The sequence below is a fragment of the Gavia stellata genome, chromosome 31, assembly GCF_030936135.1.
Source record: "Gavia stellata isolate bGavSte3 chromosome 31, bGavSte3.hap2, whole genome shotgun sequence".
Lineage (NCBI taxonomy): Eukaryota > Metazoa > Chordata > Aves > Gaviiformes > Gaviidae > Gavia > Gavia stellata.
The window spans coordinates 533,909-551,330 of record NC_082624.1 but is presented as its reverse complement, the minus strand read 5'-3'; the positions used below and the strand labels follow the sequence as shown (position 1 = coordinate 551,330).

At 60.1% G+C, this 17,422-nt stretch overlaps 1 protein-coding gene across 1 annotated transcript in view; it reads right to left on the bottom strand.

Annotated features, from left to right (window-relative positions):
• Positions 1–1,885: 1,885 nt before the first annotated feature.
• The window catches only part of NUDCD3 (NudC domain containing 3), a 32,463-nt gene continuing 16,926 nt past the window's right edge, over positions 1,886–17,422 (bottom strand). The window contains exons 3-6 of the mRNA XM_059831500.1: positions 14,226–14,358; positions 9,442–9,585; positions 2,700–2,888; positions 1,886–2,005 (exon numbers count right to left, since the gene is read on the bottom strand). Coding sequence (XP_059687483.1) covers positions 1,895–2,005; positions 2,700–2,888; positions 9,442–9,585; positions 14,226–14,358 — 577 coding nt within the window. The 3' untranslated portion in view covers positions 1,886–1,894. The remainder of the gene's footprint in view (positions 2,006–2,699; positions 2,889–9,441; positions 9,586–14,225; positions 14,359–17,422) is intronic.

Here is a 17,422-nt window from a genome sequence, read left to right as displayed (position 1 = left end):
TAGGGATCCCATAGCCACCCCCAAAGGACCCCCAAAATCCAGCCCCCCCCCCCGGGGATCCCATAGCCAACCCCAAAGGACCCCCAAAATCCAGCCCCCCCCCCGGGGATCCCATAGCCACCCCCAAAGCACCCCAAAATCCAGCCCCCCCCCCGGGGATCCCATAGCCACCCCCAAAGCACCCCCAAAATCCAGCCCCCCCCCGGGGATCCCATAGCCAACCCCAAAGCACCCCCAAAATCCAGCCCCCCCCCAGGGATCCCATAGCCACACCCAAAGCACCCCCAAAATCCAGCCCCCCCCCCCCAGGGATCCCATAGCCAACCCCAAAGGACCCCCAAAATCCAGCCCCCCCCCCCAGAGATCCCATAGCCACACCCAAAGCACCCCCAAAATCCAGCCCCCCCCCCCAGGGATCCCATAGCCAACCCCAAAGGACCCCCAAAATCCAGCCCCCCCCCCAGAGATCCCATAGCCACCCCCAAAGCACCCCCAAAATCCAGCCCCCCCCCAGGGATCCCATAGCCACCCCCAAAGGACCCCCAAAATCCAGCCCCCCCCCCGGGGATCCCATAGCCAACCCCAAAGGACCCCCAAAATCCAGCCCCCGCCACCATGTGGGTGTGGGCCCACGGTGGGGGACATGAGGGCCACCTGCAGACGTCCCCAGGCGTCCCCCTCGGGTGTCCCCGTCCCCGACCTTTAAGCAGGGTGGTGTTGGGGGGGGTCGGGGCACACACGTCCCCCCCCGGGCGGTGGCACCGAATCACTCGCAGGCCCCTCGCTCGAGAAACGTGTTTATTGCAAACCAAGGGGGAAGGGGGGGCAGTGGTGGGGGGGCAAGGTGACGGTTGGGGACCCCCAGCCCACGTGCCCCAGGGTGGGGGCCGGCGGGAAGCTGCAAGAGCCGGGCTGGGCCTTTGGGGGGGGGGCCCAGGGCTCCCACGTCCCCCCTCCCAGACCCCAAAGTGCCAGGGACACCCAGATGCTTCTGGGGCTCCTGCCCACTGGTGGGGGGCTGGTGGCCATGGGGGCTGGGCCTGTAGCCCCCCGCCGGGGACCCCCAAGCGCAGCCTGGACCCCCCGCCCCCGCCCCGTCACGGTGTTGTGGGTGACAGCCCCACTGCTCCCTGCTGACCCCCAAGGAAGGGGGAAGCACACCCCGGGGGCTGGCTGGGGTCTCTGCCCACCGCCGAGGGAGTGCGCCCGCTCCGGCGCACCCCGGACCCCCCTCGGGCGATGGGCTGAAGGGGGGTGAACCCGGGAGAACCCCCCCCCACGGCACTGGATGGGGCTCTCCGGCCAGACAGGGGGCAAGGGCAGCTCAGCACCCATGGGAGACGCCGGAGCAGGGCCCGGCGAGGGGAGTCGGGGGTGCCAGGCAGGCAGGGGCAGGCTCTCCCCCCATGTGCCCCCCGCCATCCCCACCGCCCGTACCCGGAGCTGCCGAGAGCACAGCTCCGCCTGGGAGGGACAAAGCTGCCCTGGGCCAGGGCAGGGAGGGATCCGCACCCCCAGAAGCCCGAAAAGAAGCATCCTCAGCCACCAAAAATAATAATTATGTCACCCAACGAGCTCCGTCTATTCCTGAAAAACAACAGAGCCGTCGCCAGCGCGAGGCGAGGAGAGGAGAAGGGTCCCAGCCGCTCGGGTTGCCTTGGTGACGGGACGTAAATCTGCATTTGCCAGGTTTCCCCGCACATCAAACCGCCGAGCCCTGTGCCAGTGCCGGTGCCGGGTGGCGAAGGCAGTGGAAGGGTGCTGGCAGCGTATACCATTGGCGAGCGGGTTACGGGTGGCAGCGTTGGGTGCGAGGGTCCCGGGTGGGCGGCCGGGTGGGTTTCTCCTCTCCCCACTTCGTTACTTCTTGGACTCTACGCGCTTTTCGCCGCCGTCAAAACTGCACGGCGCCGGGGGAGATGTTGAACATGGAGGGGTCGAACTTCTGGCCGCGGAAGGGGGAGCCCTCGGTGTCCCAACCCTTCTTCAGCATCTCGTGCACCTTCTGCAAAGAGGCCGCAGGCTCCCGTCAGGCCGGGGTTGACCCCACACCTTCGCCCCGTGCCCCTCGCCCTCCCTGCCGCCCCAGCCGAGGCTACAGGTTCATCCCACAGGCGTCAGGGCTTGCGTGGCCAGCCGATGCATCAAAGGGGGTTTTGGGGCTCAGCAACAGCACCCCTCTGCCCTGGGTGATGGCAGCACCGACTTCCAAGGGCACACAACCACCTCCGTGCTTCACCCACCCTCCTCTCGTCTGCCCAGGAAAGGGCAGACGGCACACGGGGCCGGGAGGGAGCGACGGGCAGTGAAAGGCGGCTCCTTGGTCGGGCTGAACCCAGACCCGCCTGGGTTCATCCCAGAGCAGAGGGAGCAGGGAGACGACAGGGCTGGCTCCGGAGGGAAGCGCACGGATGTGGGGCCCATCACCGGTGCAGTGGGGTCTGAGCTCACAGGCATTTGCCAAGGTGTTGGGAAGGGGGAGACGGGAGCTTGCGGACAAAAGCCAGGGACTGGCAGAACCTCACGCCCCCAAAATCGAGATGTGGAGGGATGCTGTGTGAGGAGGAGCTCGGAGATGGAGTGGAGCTGCGGAGCTGCCCCACACCACACCCTTTTACCAGAGATGGGACCCACAGAGGTGCCGGAGGGCTCGTGGCAGGGCAGGGCTGGGCTAGCAGCGTGGGGCGGCCGGCACCTACCAGCTCGTGGCTCTGGGGCTTGCCCTGCAGCTTCTGGTGATAGTCGAAGGTGAGGCGGTCCAGCACGGCATGCTCCTCCTCGTCCACCGTGGCCATGGACCGCTCCTTGTTGATCTTGTCGATGTCGATCTGCTCCTCGCCCTCCAGGATGGCGTTCCACCAGTACTCGTCCCCTTTGTTCAGGTTGATCTGGGGATGAGGTGCAGGTCAGAGGAGAGTGGGGAGAGGAGCCCCCGTCCTGCCCCTGGGATGTGTTACCCCCCACCCGCCCCACGCCTCCATGGCAGCGATGCCGCGAGCTCAGCCGTGCCCACGTATCGCTCCGCACCGCGGCTGGGGCTTGCCCCTGAGTGGAGGTCCCGCTTGCCACGGGAGCCCAGGAACCCCAGGTCCCCCCGCCACGGCTGGCAGAGGGGGAGAAAGGCTCATCTCTCCCCCCTCGGTGCTCCAACAGCCCACCACGGTCCTTCGCAGCCCCAGCTCAGGCCCCTGGGCTGGATGGCATGGCCAAAACCTCGTTGCATGCCACGGCTCAAGGCCGGGACAGGCGTCCTCCGCGTGGGCCTGTCCGCAGGTAACGCCAGCCGGGGCCGTGCGGCCAATGCAGCAGCAGCAACATGGTATGGGGCCTGGAGAGCCGGGCCGGCTCGTCTGCAACCACCCAGGAGCTGAGAGCACAGGGACCTGTCAGATTTAGAGGTCCTGCCCACCAGAGCATGGGGCCGGGGCTCCCAGCATCGCAGCGCTGCGATTTCGCGTTTCGCTAGCCCAGAAGGAGCTCTCGCCTCGGCTCCCCCCGGGGCTTGCTTTGCAGGCGGGAGCGTAGGTGGCAAAGGAGGTGAAAATGTCACCCGCCGTTCCGTGCTGCCCCTGCTAGACGCCAGCACCTGCCTCCCATGGCACCATCGCTCATCGGCCGGCCCCGGAGGGATGGTCCGAGGAGAGGGGACATCCCCTCGGCTCCAGCCGACATCCTTGCCGGCAAAAGCCACTGGCCGTAGCCACGGGCCTCCCCGACGCACAACCACGGGTAGCATCTTGCACGGAGCCAGACGGCCAGAGGGGCTGTGCCGGGTGCCAGCGAGTGCTGGCGTGACTGTGGGGCATCCCGCACCGGGAACCCCGACTTGCTTGCTTTTTTTTTTTTCCCTAGGAGCGGTGGGCTTCTTTCTCCTGTATTATTTTAGCAATAATCCCAGCAGCAAGGAAGATTTATGGCATTCGTCGGCCTCTCTGCAAAATCATCAATAAAGGCAGACAATACAATTTACTCAAACCTCCCTGGAAGCGCAACAGCTCTGGAGGGGAAAACACGGGCAGCCATTAAAGTTACGGAGCTGGGTGTCTCTCTGCGGTGCAAAGAAAAGGAACCAATTAATACGGGAGGGGGTGGCTGGGGCTTAATCCTTCTGGGAGAGCAGAGCCGGTAAAATATTCCAGCTTGGGGAAGGCGTTAGTTTTTCCAGCTAGACAGGCGTGCTTGTTCTCCTCTTAATTGCACAGTTCCACTTTCAAGGGGAGGAAGAGCCTCCCCAACCCTGGGTGGGCAGGCGTGGGAATGGCAAGCTTCCCCCCGGAACGTCGTCCCCTCGGCGGGCAAGACGAGCCGTGGGTCAGCGGGCCTGGCCAGCCCAAACCTTCGGCAGGAGCACCCTCCAAGGTCACTGCTGCTCCTCTGAGTTTGAAACAAGAGGAATGTCCCCACCGTGAGGTGTGAGCTCCCCTGGTGATGGCTTCGGCGTGAGCCATGCTCTCACGGCATCGCTGTCGAGCGCGCACGGCAAGGCCCCGCTTGGTACGTCCCCACCAGAGCCAGGCTGGAAGCAGAGGGATGAACAGAAGCCGGAGGACTTCGTGGTTTATAAGGCATCACCCCACCTCCAGCCCAGAGCACCAGGGGAAGGAAAACCCATCCCCTCTCCCTCCCCTACCAAACCCTCTTCCTCCCCCAGCACCCCACCACTGTCCCCCCCCAGCAGACCCCAGGGAACCCCCATGGAGCCACGGACCAGGTGGGAAACACCCATGAGACTCAAATCCCCCTCGTCCGCAGACCACCCCTGGCGAAAGACAGCAGAGCTGCTGCCGTGAGCGCCAGCCCGGGGATCCTTTCCTCCTCCCCGCCCCATGCGTGGCCCTCGCTTTATTTACCGCATACTGTTTCCCACCCTGCTGGGAAGACAGAATTATTCATTTCCTCGCCAGCTTTTCTGCGGTGCGCATCGCTACAGTGCTGAGTGCTTTGCAAACAATAATTAATTAACCTCTGCAGCCCGCCTTGTGCGCACGGGGGAATTTGCTCATCCCCCTTTATTCCAGGGGGAGAGACGCAAAAGTGGGACTCGCTCCGAGGTGGGAGCCCCACTTTCCGACGTGAGCCTCCAATATGCCCATGGACCAGGGCAAAGCTCTCTCTGTCACCTTGAGTTTGGGGTTTCGTGGTTCAAAGCGGTGCTGGAGCGCTCGCAGCGGACGGGTCCAACCTCCAGGATGGGGAGCATGGGCTCAGGTTGATTCTCGGACACATTTCTACCGACGGTCTCCATTGACTCAGCCTGGCGCTCGGCTGGGCACGTTGGGCTACGAGAGCTTGCAGTGATGGAGACGTGGGCAGGAGCCTCACTGAGCGCTTGGGTGCAAGAAGGTCAAGGTAAGGGAGAGCTGAGAGACGGTGGCAGATCTCTGGGCTTAATCCAGGCAGGGTGATGCCCTGAGAGCACCAGTCCTCACCCACCCGCAGAGGAAAGCTCCTGCACTTGACCGACAGCACCACGCAAGGCTGCACGCTCCCTCGGGGAGCGCTCTGGAAACCCCGGGGGGCTCCAGGAGGCAGCAGGGCTTTTTTGACAAGGACAAATCTCGACCTGATTACGTTACTCGCTTCGAAACAAGGCAAAAGCTTTGCCCGCACTTGAAGCTGCCACTATATGTTTCCCAGCCGACAGCTCAGGCCGACCCTCCAGGGTCCTAGAAATGCTGGTGTATCCGAAGCCGGCAGTCTCCTCGTGCTGCAGCGCCCATGTTCCCAAAGCCGGTGTCCGAGACGTGAGCTGTCAGCCAGGAGGGGAAGGGGCTGTTCCCACGCCAGCGCGCTCGGCAAAGCACAGGGGCTGGGCGAGGACGGATCGCAAGGAGGATTGCTGCAGGTAGAGATGGGCACATGGGAGGGACGGGACACTCGGTAGGCACATCTGTGGCCAAGAGGGATCCTCCAGTGGCACGTGAAGAGGGTGACATGGACACGGTGTCACATCACATCTCCACACCCTGCCAGGAAGGTCACAACCTGTCGTTGCCGGTGCTGGGCTTCGTCATAGCCCAAGGTTTCTTCCCCAATCCTAAATACCTTGTCAGAGCTGGAGAGATGCTGCCAAGGGATATAAGTAGGCCTTGGAAAAACAACCTCTCACCACCTGCTTTCCTTCTGGAACAACAGCAGCCGTCACCCCAAAAGTCAGCGGGAGATGTTTCGGGGGTATGGAGGAGGCAGCAGGCGATGTTTCCAGCCGTGTGTGGAGGGCAGGGCAGAGGGAGAGCACCACAGATTATTATTACCTTGGCCTCCTGGCTCACGAGATGACAAGCCAAAGACTGTAATAGCTGTTCAAGGCAGGACTTGGTGACAAAAGCCCAAGCGTGGATAACAAATGCTGGAGAGGAGGAGAAAAAGAGAGGGAACGGGGGGAAAAAAATCCTCAACAACGAAAATAATCCCAAAACGTGTTGTGCACAACACCCAGCGGAGATTTCTAAAAACAGCTCATGTGAAGCTATTCTAATCTCACTTTTGACAAGCGAGAGGGTGTGACAGAGAAGGGAGAACACAGGGATTATACTCGGGACTGGGGCTTCGTCGCGGTGCCGCAGGCAAGGGCACGAGCCCAGGACATGATCCCGAGCAGGAGGAGGTGTGGACAGAGCCCCTGCCACAGATCGCGGGCATCGGCAGAGCGCTCCGCTTCGAAATGATGCCCGCTGGGTTTCTGCTGCGGCTGGGCTGCCGTGTAAACTACGAGTGTGCCAAAAGATGAGACGGGAAATACGTTGGTGCTCAGTCCAGGCTCCGGGCAGGGAGAACCTCATGGAGCAGGAGGGGAAAGGCAGAGCAGTCTCTGAGGGCTGGGAAGAGGCGAGCGCTGGGCTGCTGGAGAGCAGGCAGATGTGTGATGAAGAGGATAAATTGATAAGAACAACAGATAGGATGGGGAAAGCAGAGCCGGGAGGGGTTATAAGGCAAATTAACCTTCTTACAGTAAGAGCTGGGGGAAGAAGGGAGGCTGGTTAATGAAAGCCCGTGAACGGCTGTCCCAGAAGGGAGCTGAGCAGTGGGCAGGGGCAGCTGAGGAAGTGAAAGGCGGCTGTAACAGCAGCCCGGAGAGCACAGGGATCTCGATGATCCTTGACGTGTCCTGCAAGAGGCGCACGGGACTCAACGGCCTCTCTGCGCAGAACTGGGACTTTCCCAGACGGACAAGACTAACCAGGAGAGATTTCACCTCCTCGGCACATGGATCGAGCTCTGCCCGCAGGGATTGCCTCAACTCACAGACCATGAAAACACAAGCATACGCAGGTTTTTCTCCGGACAGAGCCACCGAGGTGCGCCAAGCAGTAACCAAGGTGGCCAGGATCTCCTCGGTGACTCCACCAGTGGCACTGGGTGAGCTCGGTTTCGGCTGCATGCCCACCCTGGGTCCTGGGGAGGGAAGCCAGGTGGCACCTTGCGGCATCTCACGGGACGAAGACAATCCCGATCGCCGCATTCAGAGTTCACACGGAGCTGCGCAACACATGGACGCACAAACTCGGGTACAGAAAGGGCCCGTATGCCCCGTCAGCCCTCCAACCAAACCCAAACGGATCTCGTCCAGTCCCCTCCCAGGCGGTGAACGAAGCAATTCATTAACACATGGCTGGGTGTCTCCGGATGAATGAATCGGGAGGAGTCGCAAACTGCTTTTGGCTACTCTGTGCACGGAAAAAGGAGATGCTCTCGGGCGAGAATTACTCACTCTGCTCCAGTTACCTTACAATTCTTCAAGTGAAATTTCATCCCACCATCAATATGTTGGCAGCCAGCTGGAGATCCTCACAACCCTGCGCTCGTGCTAATTCGAGGCAAGACCCAGCTCTAGGGTTGGAGGTAATGGGACCGCTCCCTGCGCTGCCCGCGGCCGCTCCAGAAGGCCCCGAGTCTCGCTCCACCCGCGCACCGTTCCCATCCTCCTCTGGTGCCGGGTATTTAACAAACGTTGCCTCCCTTGCTGATCCTGGGAACACCCACCAGGGACTCCCATCCGCGCGGTGGAGCAGCCACCCGTTGGGCCACCTCCTCTTGAATGGCTTTACTCCTTCCCAAGATTGTTTCTCTTCCCAGATCAGCTAATTTTCAAGAAGCTTAAGAACATTTAAAAATGCAGTTTAATGATGCCACCGCCTCCTTTTTCACATCCTTTCAACGGCCTAACGGAGTCGGAGAAGCTCCTCTCTCTGGCAGGGACCTCGTTCTTTCTGGCACCAGGTCTGTCATCCTGGGGTACGTCCATACGGATCTGCCGTGGCCAGGCGGTGCCCGCGCAGCCTCCCCACGCACCACCCTCAGCACTTCTGCCTCCGGCAGCACATTCCCACTCGATTTCCCACTGCAGGGGCTTGGCTTTGGGTGCCCGTTTACTGCCACCCTTGTGACATGGGGTGGAAGGCATGAAGCCTGCTCCCTCCCTTGCAGGGACAGTTGCTGCCTGCAGACGGTCAGGAACCGCCTCGCCTGCCTGACCCAGGCAGCCAGCGTCCGCTCCTTGGGCTCACGACAGCCCTGAGAGCTCCTGAAATGCATCTGGGAAAACCCCTGGGTGGAAAAGGAGAGGGCAAAGATGGCCACAGGTGGCAAAACCCCACTCCCAGCACAATCCTGGCCCCAAAACTTGCACCGGAGTTTGGCAACTGTTTGAGATCCCAGGCTGATGGGCAGCAACACGACCCCCAAGACAGCTTCAGCTGTGGACACAGCCCCAGGACAGCAGAACTCACACCCTCAGCCTGGCCATCTGGAGCACACCAGAAACGAGTCACAAGGCTAGGAACCCACCTGTAAAGCACTGCTGGGAGGCAACAGCCCCCAAACTACCTCGACAGGGAAGATTTGCGGCGCTGGGGTGGCAGGCACACACCAAGCCACGGTGCCTGCTGAAGGCAAACGGAGAAGTAGCCACAGTGGCTGCTTTAAATAGGATAAGTAAGAAACATGAGGCAAGACAGAAATAAACGGCAAGGAACAGGAATCTGCTGGGATGCTGGGGTAGGACCAGGGCCAGGAGAGTCAGAGGGTAAAGCCAGCAAGGATGAGCGCACAGCACCAGCACCGCGGTGCAGTGCCACGGCCTCTCTCTGCTGGCAGACCCCGCGTGCCGAGATCATGGGAGGGTGACCACCTCTAGATAACAGACGTGCTCCTTCCCGCTGCCGCGGGCTGGAGCTTGGGGACCCTCCTCGCCTGACCCGATGGATGTGTTGCTCTGCCAGCACCCCGTCACACTGCCGCTGCTCACCCGGAGGAGTGACCTCAGGAGCTGGAGGCAGGGCACCGCACACAGGCGAGGGGAAAGCGAGACGGACGTTAGATGGGGAGAGCCAGACACATCCAGATCTGGCTCAAACTTCCAAATGCTCCAGTTTTCCCGGTCAAGCCCAGCAGAGCTGCAAGCCAAGGTGTGGAGACACGGCTGGCACAGACCGCCCTTACCAAAACGCACTTCCCCGGCTCCAGGCTCCAGAGGGAACTCTCTGTGTTGATCTTGTGGGTGAGTTTCCCTTCCATGAGGACGCGCTGGCTGCTCCCCTCCAGCACCGCTACACGAATCGTGCCACTGCTGATATCCACAGACACCTAGAAACAAAGAGAGAGAGAAAATAATCAGGAAGGTTCCTGCTCGCCCTCTTGCTGTGCTAGTTGGGGTGCGGGGTCAAGTGCACTCGCTGGGGATGAGAGAAAGAGAGAGAAGAGCTTTCAGACCTGCATGTAGCAGGAGGATGGGAATCCTGCTGTCATTTCAGAGCAAACAGCAACAGCTCAGAGGAGAAAGAAAACCTCTCTGGGGAATGAGAGGCAGCAGGGCCCAGCACACGGAGCCCTAGAAGTATTCGAGGCAGCTGGTTCTGCCACCACGACTGCTCCGTGCCTCAGTTTCCCCACAGAGAAAACCAGCAATGCTACAGGCCTCTTCCATACAGTGCTTAAAGGTTGGATGCCTGCTTGCGGTGACTGAGCTGTTAGGAGCACAGCAGGTGCCCGGCCGTCACCGTGATGAACTGGGCATGGGTGTGTGTCTTCCTGGGGGCCGAGCGCTTCCCTGCCGAGTGGGAGCAATTCGGGGATTTCTACACCGGGAAGGGCTGCAGCGGCTTGTCCCCCCTTCTGCTGCACCGCACCGAAAGCACACTCCTTGGCTCCGTTTCTGCCGCCAGAGCCAGCGCTGGGCTCAGCCCAGGCCTCCTGTCGGGCGTGCGAGGAGGGGCCGCGTGCGGGAGGGACACTGCATCACGGCTCCCCTTCTCCCCGCTGCGGGGGCGAGGGAACGGGGCAGCTCCGTCCCCAGGAACAGGGCCAGCTCCCGCCCGCAGCAGCCATATGGGGAACCCTGCTCTGACCTGCCGCGGAGGTGACATGGCTCTCCCCTGGGGAGACAGAGGCAGACTGCGACTTCGCTGCGCGGCACGCAGTAGCCTCGGTCTCCGGAGAGACCATATGCTCTCTCTTTTCCCCTTCAGCCCTGAGCTACCGCCAGCAGAGAGCCCAAGCCGGGCCAGGGGACTAAGGGAGGACCTGGCCGGGAAGGGGCAGGTTTGTGGCCCCCGGCACTGCCCTGTCTCTGGCCCGAGAGGAGGAGACTGCAGTGAGATTTGCCTGCATTCTCTCCCAGAGTTCCCCCAGATCTTCCTCCCGCTCTGCAGATCTCATTTGAAATGTTATTACATTATCCATTACCTAGGAGATTTCCAGCGGCTCACTAGCTCCACGCAGGCAAGAGACAGGCAAAGCTGCTCAAGCCGGGGAGGGCACCATGGCTGCATCTGGTTGACGACACCCAGATAAAACCCCCAAACCCGCTGCGTATGACAGGGAGCTGCCAGGGCTTCGCCAGGAGCAGAAGAGACCCAGCACACACAGCACAGGGTGACACTGGGACTGAGCTCCGATGCTGATGACCGAGGCCGCAGGGGATTGGGGAAGGGATGCTCTGCCAGACGGGAGAGGACGCTTGGCTTTCACCCGGCACATGGCTGCGGATATCCTCTGCGAAAGCAGCTCCTCCTGGATGGGAAATATCTCCTGAGAGGCTGCAGCACGGAGCAGCTTCCTCCAGCCCAGGGCTGAGGCCTCACCGCAGGGACGAGGTGCGGGAATGAGGCTCTGCTCTCCGCCACCAGCGACTGCCCTGGTCCCTGGGCGCAAGGACAGGGTTGCTGATGCTGAGCTCTCAGCATGGCACAGGGCCTGCCCAGAAGGGGTCAAGGAGAAAAAAGCAAGGTGACCCCCAAGTTGCCTTCTGGGGGGCTTCTCTGGGGCACGGAGGGCCAGGGAGGCTGGAGATATGGAAGGCACAGACACAGCATTGCGGCTGTGGGATCCACGGGGACAGGAGCAATCAAATATGTGAGGGGTTTTATTCCAAGGTGGCTGCACAAGACAGCTGGTGGGGCTGAGGGACATCTTTGAGGGGGCTCTGGGACCAGCAGGGTGTTAGGAGAGGGAGGGGGAGAAACCCAAATGGAAGAAGAGATACAAACTGGGCAGCCTTAACTCAGACACTTGGCTGCACAACCAGCCAGTGCGAGAAGCGATCACAACACCCACTTCTACCTGCAGCCAGCAAAAAGGCCTCTCTTGGCACGCCAGCCCACCAGGAGCGGTGACAGGAGCACAGCATGCGCCACCGGAGAGCCCTTGCATAGAGAGAAATGTCCAAGAGGACTCACATGTGCGTGTGGTGGTGCCCGGTGAATGCAGGGTTTGGCGCACGTGGGCAGCGGCTCCTTCTCAGGTGCCTTGGTGAAAAAATTACCTCTGCTCAGCATCCCCACTCCACCAGGGAGGGTGGCCGGGCTCTCCAAGGGGCTGCCCTTCCTCCCTCTGGCCCCCGCCACCCGAACCGTCCTGTCACGCTGCACTCAGGGTACGCATGGCCGGCAAAACCGGGGTTTGCTAGAACTAGGCATGGACAGCCTGCACCTGACCCCAGGCAGCGGTTGGGGGCATGCCAAGGGCGATCCCAAGGGAAACATGCTGTCCCGGCAGCGCAGCCATGAGCAGGGGCACCCCAGAGGCTCCGAGGCTGCTTGTCCCCCACCACGAGCTCCCCACGAGCACCTCTGCCCCCCAAAATGCCCGGCTTTCCTGGTGCTCGCAAGGAAACCCAGATCTCGGCTCTCTGCTGTGGCTTTCCACCACAGTAATTTCTGTGCACACTAAAACGCCCACACCCACCCACGCAAATCAAACAAGCAAACACAAACCTATGAAGGAATCTAGCTCGTCTCCTCCGAGCCAGGCAAAAAGAGAGGCTTGTTGTCATTATCTCTATTTAAGTGCTCAGGAAACGCTCGGATCCATGGGCCCCTGTTGCGCCTGTAAGTAGATCAGAGAGGTGGAGACCGCAGAGGAAGATGCTCCCACCTACCCCATCGCCCATTCCTGCTCCACGGACACTTTTTTGGAGCTCCATACAAGGAAACCTTAAGCTCACCCGAGCGAAAATGTGCCATAGCAACAGCCTGAATCCAAAAAAGTGTCATAAGGAAGATTTTGAGCAGCATTAGAACTGGGCGCACTCTGAGCCCAGGGACCAAATGGGGGAGATTTTTAATCTCGCCTTGGCAGGCAGAAGCCAAAAACCTGATAATTTTTTAAAAAGATAAAGCTGTGTGGTGAATGTAAGGGAAAGCTTCTCTTTTGCAGGAACCCATCGACAACGCGACCGAAGTCCATCGAGCTTTAAAATGGCTCTGAACCATCCTGCTTTGGCCCGTGACCCAGCCTATCTGCTTCCAGTCCCCCGAGGCTGGAAGACATTTAAAGAATCACTTTAAAATGAAAAGTCTGCCAAGAGGAGCCCCAGGAGGGATGGATGAACCAAATACCAGGAGGCGCCTTGCAAGGATAAGGAAAGTCCGACATCTGAACAATCGATTGCCCCGAGAGGGCAGTGCAGGCAGAAGCTGGGGCCAGGGCAGGCACAGCCACGCCACAGGCAACAGCGTGGGAAGCAGCTGCCCTGATCATCACATCACCCCCACTGACACGCAGGGGCTCTTCCGCAGCGATGGCACAGTCTCGAGTCAAGGAAAGGTCCCGTCCCACTCCTCCGAGCACCTGCAAGGCCCCCACGCCTTTGGGTGGCAAAGGATGGCACAGACAAAGCCTGATGGATTTTTTTTTGGCAAGGACACAACTCCCCTGACACAAAGGGCACTTCCCAGGGAGAGGCACCGTGATCGCAATATGATACAGAGGGATGGAACATCCATCTGAACGCCCCCGAATCCTTCCAAGAAACAGCCTGGGTTTGTTCTAGAGACCCACGGGGAGAGATGCATCTCCTGGTTCCCCTGCTGTCCCCGTGGCAGCCGTTTGCTCCCTCACCCCTCCGGTCTGGGTTGCTGCTGCCAATTACACTCTTTTGGCATGATCAGGAGCTGTGTAGGCTGGAGCCGGTGAACAAACCCAAGTGTGCTCATTTCAGCCGCCCTGGAAGCAGAGGAGAACAGGAGGTGGGGGAGTGCGGACTTCCCAAATGGAAAAATACAGGATCAGCCGCGGGGAGGGCACCATTTGGGAAAAACAGGAGAGTTCAAACTTCTGGGTCCAACTAACACCAGCCACGGGCGCACGCCTCTCAAGTCCCTCGCCGGGAGGGAACAGAAGTGGCGAAGGAAAAACGATGTGACCACTCATGGCCATGAGCAGAGAAGGGAAGTTCCTGCCTGAGCCGAGGCGGGGGGGGTGAGACCTCCCTGCCCACACAGGCAGGCAGGGAGAGGGTCTGGCCGCTCAGCCCGCACCCCAGCCCCAGCTCCCTTCCACCCAGAGCAGGTCAAGTCCCACATGGGCTGTGCCTGCTCCAGTTCCCGAGTGCCCGAGGAGCCGTTCCAGCAGCTCCTGCTTGCAAACAAAAGGCAGGAGACACTCCAAGCCAAAGGGAGCGACTGGGGAAGGAGCGTACATCCCCAGCCAGGCTCAGAAACCCGTGTGCAAGTTTGCATTCAGTGGGAGAGGAGAGAAAAAGCACAGAAAGTGCCATGCGGTGCCAGAGAACCCCGCTGGGGCCGGAGCAACAGGACACTGAATCGCACCCGGAACGCAGCCATGCTGGGACCGTCAGTCCCCACCAGCCACACACGCAGCACCAGAGAAAAAGGCATCCTGCTCCTTGAGCACAAAGGACAAGAGGCCTTCCCGCTCCAAACACGGCTTCCCGGGAAAGCTGGGCACACCGAGGGAAAGGGAAATGCTGAAAGACATCACTTTACCTGTTTGCCTTTTACAATGTGCTTGGGCACGGGGACTTTAATCTCCAGGTCGCTGTAGTCTTGGGACCAGGCGTAATTCTCTCGCACAGCTCCGTTGTAGCTGTCGGGGTTTGTCTGGAACTGCTCCTGTCTCCTGGGGGGAAAGAAAGGGGCAACATGCTAAGTGTCGGACAGATCAGAACCTGGAGAGAGCAGGAAACCTGAGAGCTGGGTACAAGAAGCAGGAAGTGAGGGCAGAGCCTCTACTTGGCCATCCTGCGAGCATCCCTAATGATTCAGGCTGATGCCTAGTCTTTCCCTCGCTGCTGGCCCTACCTAGGGAGGAAGAAGGTTCAGGTTGGCAGCCCCAGGATGCAGAGAGACCCCAGCCACCCTGCCCGTTGCAGGAGACTCACACACCCCTCTCCCCAGTGTGCCGCAAGGGAAGTCAGGCTGCTAACAGGACAACGGGTGAGACAAGCAATAATTTGGCTGCCCAAAAGGTGCAGAGCTGGCCCCCGGCTGGCTCGAGGCTCCTTCCTGGCTAACTCCACTTCAGCGCAGAGCTCCTCTTCCCCTCCACCACCCTGCTGCATCCACCGCGTCCGTCGCAGCTGGAGCAGGGGACACCGTCACGCGTCGGAGGGTGTGTGGTGTCTCCTGAGCCACTGCTGTGGCTGCAGAGGTGGCAGCCCATCACTGCGACCTGGGTTCACCATGAAAAAACAGAGCTGGTTATTTTCCTCCCAATTTTAGCGTGTTTGGGAAAATCATCAGCTGTTGTGACCCAGGCAGTTGCTGACACAGAGGTGATGGAGCTGCAGAGCAGGACGCCTGTAAAGCCAGCCCGGTGCGGCACAGGAAGGGGGCAACTGGACAAGTGGATCCCGAGCAACACTTTGAGCAAAACACAGCCACTTCCAGCTGCAGAAGTCTCAGGAGAAGGATGAGGAGGCAGTTGTGAGGGTAGGATGGGATTTATCAGATCGATAAGCAACAATCAATACAGTGCTTCCAGCCAAAAAAGGAGATCTCCATCACACCCATGTCCCTTTAAACTGCTGGCAGGCTGAGGAGCTATTCCATCGACACCTCCCGGAGAGGGCTTTCAAATAAAATAAAATCTTTTCTAAAGATAGCTGCGGTGCTAACAAAAGGCAGAGTTATTTTAAAATGTTTTGATACGCACCTAGTCCTCAATCTGGAGCTGTATAAACACGGGGCTGCAGCGAGTTATGTAAGGGGGGGGCCGGTGACGAGTGGCCCCGGGGGGCAGCCAGCCCCGGGGACCACATCTCCCCGCGCCCCGCTGTCTTCCCGACACCCCCACACCGAGGGACCCTCGCCAGCACCAGGCGGGGGTGGCTTCCAGCAGCGTGGCGCCCTGAGGATTATGTAAGATCCATCGATTTTAATTAAATTAGGCTCTAAGACGGTCGGAGGGTGTTGTCGAAGGGGCTCTGCATACAGACCACAGCCTTTTTTTTTTCTTGACGGTTTCATGGGGTTTTACCTGCCCTCTTACAACCACCCGTGCCCCGGTGGGGGGGTTAATCCAGTTCTCCGGGCAGCACGGCCAGCGCAGGCAGCACCGGGGACTAGCAGCGGCCACGGGCTCCCATCCTCAGGCCAGCGATTTTGGAGGGCACCGCATCACTTTTTTCGGGCATCTTGGCCTTGCCTGGCGGTCGCCCATTGGGTGCCCATTGCCATGGAAACGGGGTTGGCATGACAGCGCCGAACCGGCGCTGGCGCGGGTTGGCTCCAGCTGTCGGTTTCCCAACCACCCCCGGATTGTAGGAGTCGAACAGGCTGAAGGGCGAGAGGGGGAACGGTACGGGCAACCGGGGTCTGCGGGGCCCTGCTCTCACCCCGCGGGAAGTAAAGGGGTTGAAACGAGGCGGCGCATCCCCGAGCATCGTCTTGTGTGTCCCCAGGTCCTCACCTAGAGCCAGCCCAGCGGTGGCACCTGGCCCCACTCTCAGGGCACGATCCTCCCAGAGATCATCCTGCACAAGCCCCAGGCAGAGAAGAGGGACGTTTCTCTCCTGGGTGAGGATCTGTGCGCTGCCCAGGGCAGCTTGGCTGGTTAAGTGCCCTTGCAGGACATGTCCCTGCGTGGCAGGGTCTTGCCCGTGCACGGTGCAGGTCCGCGAGGCTCCTGCCTTCCATCCCAGCATCCCACCGGCCGCATGGTGAACCAGAGCACAAGCCTCACCGGGGTTTAGAACCTGCTGGGTTTTTTCTTCCTAAAAGTTTGCTTCTAATCAGTGCGGACCTGAGCTGTGAGGCAGAGCTCACCATGCTCCTTCCAAACCTGCCAGCAAGATACCAGAGGGAAGGCATGTCTTCTGGGAGTTGCCATCCCAAGCATCGGTGGCTCCCTGCGATAGAGCGAAGAACCAGACAAGAGCCAGAAAATGGCTATTTTCTTCCAGGCTGTTCCCCTTCTGGCCTTCCCCAGGAAAATCTCAAAGGCTAAAGGGGGAGGCAGCAAGCCTGTGCCCAGCCAAGGCTTGTTAGAGCAGATGCAGAGCATCAAAGATGGGAGAAAACCCATCAGCGCAAAGGCAAGCGTGGGTAAGAATGCCAGCTGCAAACGCTTCACGGCCACAGCATGGATAAGCACCATCCCAGGGCAGCCGCTCACGGCCACAAAGCCACCGGGTCCATCCTTGTTGTGTCTCTTCCTCGAGAGAAAAGTGCTGGGGCTGGGCAGACCCTGGCCAGGTGTGTCCTGGATGTTTCAGCCCTCCTGAGAGCTCGCCAAGCATGATTTCATTGCCCTGTGAGGGCACGAGTGACTTCACGGCAGCCCAGGGAGAAGTCAGTGTTAATTGAATCACAGAATCACTATGGTTGGAAAAGACCTGTAAGATCATCAAGTCCAACCATCAACCCAACACCACCATGCCCACTAAACCATGTCCCACAATGCCATGTCAACATGTTCCTTGAACACCTCCAGTGATGGTGACTCCACCACCTCCCTGGGCAGCCTCTTCCAGTGCTTCACCACTCTCTCAGGAAAGACATTTTTCCTAACATCCAGCCTGAACCTCCCCTGGCGCAACTTGAGGCCATGTCCTCTTGTCCTGTCGCTAGTCACTTGGGAGAAGAGACCAACACCCACCTCCCCACAACCCCCTTTCAGGTAGTTGTAGAGAGCGATGAGGTCTCCCCTCAGCCCCCTCTTCTCCAGACTGAACACCCCCAGC